Source organism: Medicago sativa, chromosome 1, assembly GCF_051527215.1.
Source record: "Medicago sativa cultivar Bolivia chromosome 1, Bolivia_mono, whole genome shotgun sequence".
Lineage (NCBI taxonomy): Eukaryota > Viridiplantae > Streptophyta > Magnoliopsida > Fabales > Fabaceae > Medicago > Medicago sativa.
Genome location: NC_140749.1, coordinates 86,364,856 through 86,375,808, shown reverse-complemented (window position 1 = coordinate 86,375,808; position 10,953 = coordinate 86,364,856). Strand labels below are relative to the sequence as shown.

General features: G+C 29.5%; 1 protein-coding gene across 1 annotated transcript; it reads right to left on the bottom strand.

Annotated features, from left to right (window-relative positions):
* Nucleotides 1-3,852: 3,852 nt before the first annotated feature.
* LOC146958595 (uncharacterized) lies at nucleotides 3,853-6,118 on the bottom strand. Its single transcript, XM_085752312.1, has 4 exons — nucleotides 6,104-6,118; nucleotides 5,302-5,352; nucleotides 4,708-5,190; nucleotides 3,853-4,457 (listed from the first exon to the last, which is right to left on the bottom strand). Exons 1-4 carry the CDS (start codon nucleotides 6,116-6,118, stop codon nucleotides 4,206-4,208), a joined length of 801 nt encoding a protein of 266 aa, XP_085608438.1. The 3' UTR covers nucleotides 3,853-4,205.
* Nucleotides 6,119-10,953: the final 4,835 nt, after the last annotated feature.

Here is a 10,953-nt window from a genome sequence, read left to right as displayed (position 1 = left end):
CCATTTTTTCATTTTTATGCAATCTATTGTGGTTGAAAAAATTGGATTTTTCACTTATGATCTGAATTTTTTTTTTTTTACAAAATGACCTGAAATTCTAATAAACTATATATTCATAGGTTTTGTAGAAAAAACTGATGAATGTATATTGGATGTGTATGTTGAGTTGTTGATCTTTTTTTTTTTGTCATGGTTGTGCTAGATTCCATGTTGTCACTCAATATTTTTGGGAAGTATTTATGATATTGCTAAATGTGTTTCGTTATGTTGTCTATAGTCTCACACTTCATTACTGCATATTTTTTCGTTGAATGCTTAACTAACAGCAAATAAAGGGCGTAAACATGGTTGGTGGGGGTAAGTTTGAACTCTAAGCTCTGCACAGGAAGCTTTAAAATTATTATTATCTTCAAAAGTGGATTGGATTAGGTTTAAGATTGAAATTCATATGGATCATGTCAAATTTATGAGTCACATGAAATTTAGTAGGAATTACTTCTATAGTAGTCGGGCTCATTTGAAGGGTAAACCACCCTTTTGTTCCTTGGAAGTGTATCTTGTTAGAGGCGGACTTACATAGTCATGAGAGTGTGCAGATCCACACCATGACTTTTTTATAATTTCCCCCTACCATCCTTTGAAAATTGTGCGTTGTTTAATTAGTACTCTGTCAGTGTATATGAATCCTTGTAGAAAACAATAAAGAAAGCTTTTTGATCATTTCTCTTATGAGATCTCACACCTAAGGTGTTTTTGAAGGTGTTTTCTAACCCCATAACCTCTCACAAAGACACTCAACCCTTGGCCTTTTAACCCTAAAAGTTCCCTCCGTCTAAGAAGAATGAAGGCTTATATAGTACTCAGGCAAAGACAAAATCGCGCCACAATTTGGAGCTTGTACATAGTACAACATGCATTCATTCAATAATATGTTGACATGTCGATTAATGAATATGACAACTCGTGAGTATACTAATTAAATTCTTGATTTATTAGTTAATTTAATACTAATTAATATAGTCCTTATTGTTTCTTGGATATTTTCCAAACCATTCATGTTTAAATTGCAAAAATGTTGCCACTAAGATTCAAACCCACATCCCAAGCCAAAACTCTAAAGACCTTACCACTATTTGTCAATAGTGCCACTAAATGTTGCCAATATTAATTTTGTAAAATTGTTAAATAAATTTAGTCATTTATTTTTTTTTTATGTAGCAAAAACTTTGAATGACTTTTATCATGAGACGGATAGAGCAAGTTTATAATGGTATGTTAGAGTTTTCATTTTCAAAAAATAATTGTGTTGTTAAGACCAAATTTATTAAAAAAAAAAAAAAAGTCTAACTAAAATTGGTTGTTATTTTTAGAGTTCTCATTATTGGTTGTTATTTTTAGAGTTCTCATTATATTGTGGTAACTTTTGTTTATTTGAGCCGGTATCCACACAAAGATTAATCCTTGGAGTCGGGTATGAACGCAGCTAATATAACATAGGCTAAAATATGGTATTGGTCCTTGCAAAATAGGTCAGTTTTGGTTTTAGTCCCTGCAAAAAAATTTTATAGTTTTTGGTCCCTGCAAAAATAGGTCAGTTTTGGTTTTAGTCCCTGCAAATTTTTTTTTATAGTTTTTGGTCCCTGCAAAAATAGGCCAGTTTTGGTTTTAGTCCTTGCAAAAAAATAAATTTATAGTTATTGGTTCCTGCAAAATTTTTGTTTTTGGAAATAGTCCCTGACCCCAATTATGTGATGATTTGTCACTTTTGTGCATATGTGCTTAGTTAATAAAAAGAATATTATTTTTTATAATTTATATAGCAATAATTATTTTTTAATTAAAAAATAATAATAAAACAGATACAATAATTATTTTTTAATTTATAAAAGTGACAAATCATCACATAACTGGGGTCAGGGGCTATTTCCAAAAACAAAAATTTTTGCAGGGACCAAAAACTATAAAAAAAATTGCAGGAACTAAAACCAAAACTGACCTATTTTTGCAGGGACCAAAAACTATAAAAAAAAATTGCAGGGACTAAAACCAAAACTGACCTATTTTGCGGGGACCAATACCATATTTTAGCGTATAACATATAAATATTGGAGTTTTACGGATATTTTTACATTTTTTTTATTTTGTTTCTAAAATCACTTTGATAAGTTAATCTATACATTCACCGATATTATGACTTTAAACAAACAGTTTCGGATAACTTTTTTCTACACAATCACAGTAAACCACTATCTGTACCACCAAAACAAAATAGGGAGACAAATAATGTATGAAACTTTGAATGTTGTTGCACGTGAGGTGGTGAGGAAAAGAAATAAAAGCAAGGTGCCCCTTTTTTTTCTTAATTCTTCTCTCTACACTTTAAAGTATCTACCAATGCATGACCGAAAATGTTAGCATCATTCTCTCGGACATATGTCTCTTCACTCTTTCCCTTTCCTAAACTTTTAGCATGATCCCATTCCTCTCCCTATATTGATGAAATATAATTTTTATTTTATTTTATGGTAACTTTTCAGAGTCTTTGAGGAAGGTATGATGGAGGTGCCACACCTTTGCAGAAGTACTAAGAAACGAAAAAACAATATGATTCATTACTTTTATGAGATAGGTATATATATGGGACCATAGCATGATTTATGCACATTTTTGAGTTTCAAAGACAAGTTGCATGCTAGCTGTGGTCGGTATTTGGTGGGGATTGTGATGCAATAAGAAATGAATGTGAATTAAGGATTTATAAATAGAGGTAGATCGATTTTTCCACAATGGTATATGTGTGTGTGGGTTCAAATATAAATATACATCTTTTATCACAAACCAATAATGTTCGGGTCAAATAGTATAGAGGAATAACACATCACATCATGTGGGGTGGTGTCGCACAATTGCTGTCTTAAAAATAATGGTTCCTTTGTTTAGGAGTAACATCAAGAGGAAGATCACATTATTGTTTAGATCCAATTAGTCTTTTGTTCTCATTCTTAAAAACTTTGATAAAATTAATTCATTTTAGTTATTGATTTTAGATCAATTTTAGGCGACAGAATATTTGATTTAATTGATATATAATATTAGTAAAAATGGCAAAATGGACCAATTTCTCTTGGATCAACATATTGAATGAATAAAGTACTTGGAAAATCATACTCCACCCGATCTGATACATGTTGATCAAAACACAAGTAGAAACGTGTAAATTGTGTTTAGTTTGATCAGCAAAAAATAATCTATAAATTGAAGAAAAGATATATTAATTCATATGACTGACTAAATATATAAATGAAAACTAATCAATCGCGCATAACCCTGGATTGAAGGGTTGAAAATCTTAGTGTATCATACTAAAAAAATGGTCAAACGGGTCAATCCATCCAACCCAACACAATTTTTATAATTTAATCCTTTAGTAAAAAAATTAATCCAAATATAAAATTTAATATAATAATAGTAATAAAAATATTGTTTATATTTTATTTAAATATGTCGATTCAATAGACCGAAAGACTTTTCTTATGACCGGTCTAATCTTTTTAATTAAATAAACTTCTAAAAATGTCTTACCCTCATCTTATAAATGTTGAATGCAAGTAATCATATTCAAAGTGTTGAATACCAATTTTTAAACATTTTAAAATTATCTTTAGAATAATGGTTAGCATTTCCTATTAAAACTAGCTGTCAACCCGTGCTTCGCACGGGATGAATTGCTTTTTTTCGGATAATTTTGTTGGCAATCGCATTTGTTAACGGTTAAAAGTGAACTGATTCTAAGGAGTATTGTTGAAATCATAGAACAATGTTGTCCTTCTCAAATATGGAAATGAACTAACATAGCAACTAACATAGCAACCATTGTTATTGCACATATAGTGTACTGCAGTCAAAATATAGATGTTGCGATATAGTCAAAAACCTATTTAAGTTTGATTACCAAAAAAGGGTTGGATTATTATATCCAAACCATCGTTTCAACACATAGTCATCGAAATATTATACAGATTGTACATTGTTAACACATTTGCAGAAGTGCAGCTCCCAGCGAGATCCAAATCATTTTTAGCATAAGCAGAGAGAGATTCATGTTGCAATAAAGAGAGGACATAATAATGTATAAGCAAATAGATTTGCAATCCTAACACCAAAGAAACATGTTTCTTTCAAAAGTAATCAGTACCTTTTGTTGTTTATTGGCCGCGGATGTGTCTGACATACATTTTGGTTGGTGGATCCTCCAAATCAAAGATCAACTTATCACCCTCTTGTAAGTCGCGGTCTACGACGAAGTTAAACCATTCACCACCTAAATTTTTCTCAGCATTCCCTCTGCCAGCAGTCCTAACCTTGCAATTATATGTCTTGTGTGTTTCCAAATCTTCTAAAGTCATCCTTAGATAATTTCTTTTCAAGACTTTTTTGGATATTTGATTTGGAAAATGCTATATGAAATCAAAAATGGAACTGTAAAGGCACATAGATTGCTTGAATAGAAACTATTTCTTTAAGGTTGCTGTTATGAGACATTAATATATTACAATTATAACACCTTCTGAATTTAATGTAACAGAGGATATGTGGTAAGTTTGCATAGTCTTATTCTATGTGTTATTTGTTATTTTTAATAGATTGACATATTTATTTTACAATAGTAGATGATGCTAGATTTATTAAGAATGGTTTTTGACGTACCAAGGCTTGTTGTTTTTCAATGGAGGCTAAAGCTGCTGTTACATCCTTCTCAAAGTGATGATAATGCACCGCATTAGTTCTTTGCAAATTGTTGACAGGACCTACATTTGGCTGAATTTGATTATTAGTTCTTGCTTCATCCTCACCATTTGTTTGTTCAGTGTCAGTGTCATCGTCTGAAATGATCTCAATGGGTTCTTGTTTAACTTGTGCGGGGAAAACAGTTGGAATGTAAATTGGTCCTAGTTGTGTCAGCTTATACATGTTTTTGATGCCCTCGTAGTCGAGCCTAATCTTGGTTGGAACCAAAAATCCAAACTCTTTGGCAATTTTGATTCCATTACCCATGTACACCCCTATGTCATCCTTGCCAGAGTGTGTGACATAGTTAATTCCTTCATTAGAAAGAAGCAATCCAGGAGAGTTGAAGTTGATTTCTTTGCGGTGTTGATTGTAGTAGTGTTGTTGAATACAGACTCTAGCCTACATTGACGTAAAAAAGGGTTAAGTTAAGTTGGATTTGAACAATAGTAGAACTAAACTGTAATTTAACGATTAAGAAACTATATCAGTTTTTAACATCTTAGATGTAACATTCGGAATTCTTATAATGCAGAATTTAACTCCAACAATTGGCTTTATACTCTGTATATACAACAAAACCAGAAAATCAAGCAAACTTAGATATAAGCACTTATTTGAGTCAAAAACCATAAATAGAAAACAACGGCTATAGCGGTGTTAAATTAGCAAGTATATTCACCTAAAGAAATTACCAATAATCTTACTGGTTTCAAAAAGAAATAAGAAAATCATGATTGAATAGCAAACAAAAATAACACAAACACAAACATAGTTAGTTAGTGATGAAGCAAATGATATCCATGACCATCTTTAACATAAATTCATCACTAACTCTAATCCAAATGCTTTAAAATCTTTTTATATGGTATTTTAAATCGTAACAAAGTTCCATAGTCAACATGCATACAATTTTAAATTTAATCTAACTTGAAAAAGATATTTTTGAATCTCAGATATCAGCAGATTTTCCAAAATAGCTTAATTACAATTATTGCTTTTGTTTCAAGATTTTACGATTGTCACAAACAGAGACCCAAAAACACATAAACATATAACCCAATAGGTTTTCAGATAAGCTTCAACATATATAAATCCTTTCACATGATCTACAGCAAAGGCATATATTAACTGCAATTTAGTATCCAGTTCTTTCAGGTGAACAAACTTCTGCATCAGACAGATAGCTGAAAGCCTCTCTACCTAATTTATATCATTTTGTGTTTTAGCTTCAGCGTATATAAATCTTTTCACATGATCTACAGCAAAGGCTAGGGATGTCAATGGATACCCATGGGTACGGATAATATGATACCTGTCCCCGCCCCATTGGATAAATATGATACCCATGTCCGCCCCGTATCCTCGTGGGTACCCACTATACGGGTACCCGTGGGTATTGAGGTATCCATGGGTACCCATGAAGTTTTGAATTTATTTATTTTTTGGTACAAATAATAACTTTTTTTAATTACCAAAAAACTTCAACTTTTAAAAATCCATACATAATCCACTCAAAATTTCATAAATCATACATAATTCATAGAAAATTCATGATTCTTATATAATCTATATGTTTTATGATGTGAATGAAGTGGAAACGGTGAACTTAATAAGATAAATTAAAAAAATTTAAAATAAAAATAGGTTATTATTGAGGATTTTTAGGTGGGCGGTAAAATTTTCTTCAATAAGGTACCAACTTTAAGTAATAAGATATGATATATAAAGATATATTAGTAATTTACTTAATTTATTATCGGGTATGGGTACTCGTGGGTATGGATACAATCCAATCCGTGTCTGTGTCCATATAATAATGGGTAGTCAAATACCAGTTTATTATACTCGTGGATACCCGTTTAGCTACCCGCTCCATACCCGTGACGGATTTTACCCACGGGTACCGTGGGCATGGGTATCTTTGCCACCCCTAGCAAAGGCATATATTAACTGCAATTTAGTACCACGTATATAAATCCTTTCACATGATCTACAGCAAAGGTAGATATTAACTTCAATTTAGTATCCAGTCCTTTTAGGTGAACAAACTTCTGAATCAGACAGATAGTTGAATGCATATCTACTTGATTTATATTATTTTGCCTTTCAGTTTCAACGTATATAAATCATTTCACATGATCTACAGCAAAGACAGATATTAACTGCAATTTAGTATCGAGTCCTTTAATGTGAATTATACGCACTTTTAAAAAATTTGTTTTAAAGGAGAGATGTTCAAATTACAGAATATTACCATTCTTCGTAAATTTGAGAATGAAGGTCGCATAATCCAAATATTTGTGATGCATGGTCTAAGACATGGGGTTCAGTAACGTATTTTGTAAAAAAATTGTTCCGAAGGAAAAATGAACAAATTAATAAATATTGCACAAAAATTATAAATCTTTATCAAAATATTTATGAAAGCTTTATCAAGAGCAGGAAAACATCATAAATTACATATTCGTTAAAATTATAAAAGTGAGCCCTACTGTCATAGAGTTACCAAAAAGGGATTTACACCAATATTTAAATGACACAAAATGAACGATAGAAACACATTAAACTCTTTAGCGTCTTGTGTAGGAACTTGATTATTAATAATTTGACCGTTAAAAAATAAAAAATCTCTTTGATGTCAAAAAAGTAATATCAGCTGAGCAATATTCAATCTCTTCACATATGCTTAGTAATATTCAGTCTGGAAGATTACATTGAAAGGATAGATGGTAAAATGACGGATAATTGTGAATCATTGTAATATGTAAAAATATAAACCTTAAAAACCATGAACCATCAACTTAGTTTTAAATAATTAAAAATAAAAAATTGTAAAATAGTTAAAAGTTTTTAAAAATATAAAAATTGGAAAATTGTTTAAAAAAATTGGTGAGGTAGCACTCAACAAGCAACACTAAAAAAATTATATGCATTAGCGTAACAAAAAAAACAGACAGACGAACATAAAATATTACTCTAAACGTTAATGTGTGTATATAATCGCGAGGATGAAGAAATGAAATAAAAATATTTGGGATCATTAAATGACAGCGTGAATAAAAATATTTGTGAGATTGTGATGATTAAACGATATTGAAATTAAATATATAAGTGATAAAAAGATAATAAAATTCCTTTGAAAAAAGGTAATAAAATTAAATGGAATCTCCTTAAAAAATTAATGGAACGGTTAAAAAAAATAAAGTTAAATTGAAGAAAAAAACATATTGAAATATAATATTAAAAAATAAAGAAAAGGTTCCTAGCGTGGGTTGAAAAGAGGTGCTTGTGAAATAAATTGTCGAGAAGTAGTTTTTTAAAGTAACATTCAACAGCTTCTGGTCAAAGCTCATTCCATTCAATTTTATGCGTTCAAAAAAAGTACTTTTTTAGTAAGTACTTAATTGATATTGTATTCGGTCTAACTTCTCCTTAAAAATGTAGAGAAGTTTGAAAAAAGTCGGGTCAAAAGATACCTTAATCTCCCACAACGGCAATGTAGAAGCAACTGAATTTGGGAGAAAAAATTGAAAAATAGTTAAAAATATAAAAATTGAAAAATAATTAAAAGTTATTAAAAATATAAAGTTATTAAAAATATAAAAATTAGTAAATAATTAAAAAAATTGGTTAGGGGCAAAAATGGAAATTCATAGGCCAACCCTAAAAAAAAAACCACCCTCCAATAATTGAATTACCAAAATACCCCTCCTAAGGCAAATTGGTAAATTCAATGGACATTAACTTTTATATATAGTATAGTATAAGTATATAGAAATCATTATTCTCCCTCTCATCTTATAAAATTTTAAGATGTTAAAGAAGAGAACTTCATTTGTCTTCATTATCGAAACAAGTCGAGTTCTATTTTGCTACTACAAAGAAAGTAAAGCCAAATAATAGAGGTAGTAGTAAATAGGAATACCTACTTTTTGGTGAAAAAATGAATTAAATTAAATTTATAATAATGAGTCATGTGGAGTGGACCACATGGTTTGAATAAAAACGAATGGTAAAGATCCTCTTACGTGAATTGTGCTGCAAATCTACGGCAATGTGGAGTCAGAAGTTAGGACACAGGGGGGGTGTGCCCACCCTACTAATTTAGGCTAGCAACAAATCACATACCCTAATTCATTCAGACCCTATATTTAATATAGTTTGGTTCTTAGCATATTTTTAGAAATATCTAATACTATACCACCGTGTCCATCTCAATTTTCTGTAAACTATGTTAGTCGATTTAGTCCCTGAATGTAAACTTTGTTAATCAATTTAGTCCCTGAATGTAGACTTTATTAATCAGTTTAGTCCCTGAAATTGACCAACAGAGTCTACATTCAGGGACTGTTTTGCAATTTCTCTGCATTCAGGGACTAAAGTAACTACTCATTTTACATTCAAGGACTAAAGTGACTAATCCTCCATAAATTAAATGTTGTGTAAAAAAACTATTGATTAAACGTTGTCTACTACTTTTTTTATGGTGAATATGTTTTTTATTACTTTTAACCGTGAAGAATATTTGTGAATTATTAATCATATGGTTCATATTATCTTAATCATTCTTATTACGAAAGCGACGTTACATTGAGATAATGGAAGGAATGGACAAATAAAACAAAATAGCTTTTAATTAAATTATTTGACTAGATATGATATATCTATCCCTCTCTTTCTTTTTCTCTCACGATATTTCCCTTTACTGTCGTTTTTTGTTTATGTAAAAAATAAGCCATATTTATGCGTGAAAGGAAAAATATGGGAGTGTGAACCAAATTACAATCAACCATTATTTTCAACAAAGTTGAAATACCTCTAAAAAAACTGCTGAAATAAATGGTCAAAAAGACCGTTGAAATTATTCTAGAAAACTTTAATACTAATATCCAATTCAAGATGCTTATTAAAGTGAACAGTTTTTATTCATCAATATGGTGTAATACTAGAATATATAGATTTTAATCATAAAATTTCAATTATCTAGTATTTTATATTTGTTTAATTTGTACAGTATAATTTTTTACTCATTTCTTAATATATAAAAATTGAAATTCAATGTTATTTAGTCATAAAAAATTAATGTTGCAAATTTTTAATTATATCAGGTCAAAAAGATATGTTTATGCTTTAAAATAGCACATAAATGTCAGTGCATGAAAAATATAATGTAAAAACAATCTGTATATATTGAATTAATAAATGAATTTCCATGAATAATAGTTTTTTTTTACTGTGATAAAGAAATTGTTTTTTTTAACAAGATAAAGAAATAATTATTGATATTAGCAAAAATAAAAATAATAATAGCTACTAGTCAAAAAGAAATTAAGAAATAGTTAAACCATTAGACGGACCATTCTTAACATAAGTTTCTTTAATATTTTTTTATCATTAAGAATTGAACTCAGTATTCAAAAAAATTTCATCACTCATCACACATTTTACACGTCAATCACTTATGCCAAAGTGTGTGTCATGTGGTACTAGTCTCTTTTTTTTTATAAACAAAATAATCACCACTAAAATGATATTTGATTTGTAAAATGAAAAAAAAAAAAAAATTGACTCGAAACAGTAATTTTTTTTGTCAATTATATAAAGTAGTAAATAGAATCTAAAATTAACACATACAACAACGGTAAGGTTCTGAATTTAAACTTAAATAAAGATTTTTAATATTTAATATAATAATACCGACATTATCAATTGAATTAAGTCTTAAAAACGGAATCAAAATACAAATAATATAACTTCCTCAACGTCTTGCAAAAAAAAAAAAAAATATCCTCAATGTAAAATTTAATTTACTAATATAAAATTATTTCTATTGTAGCATTTTTTTTTTTTTTTTTTTTTTGAGAGATCTATTGTAGCATTTTGGCATGTTGCAAAGATGATGGATTGGATGATGGGTCTCCTAAAGTGGAAACTTCAACATGAAGACAAAAAAAACACTATTGAAGGGAGAAAAAGGAACAAAAGCCAAGGGAATAAACAAATAAGGGTAGATTAGTCATTTAACTCAAATTTTGAAAATAACAATGAAGGACAGCTTAAAACCTGAAGAATACGTTGTTGGTCCTTAATTATATCAAAATAGTAAATCAGATTAACCGAAATATAATCTTAGCATTGAATTACATAATCTCATAATTACTA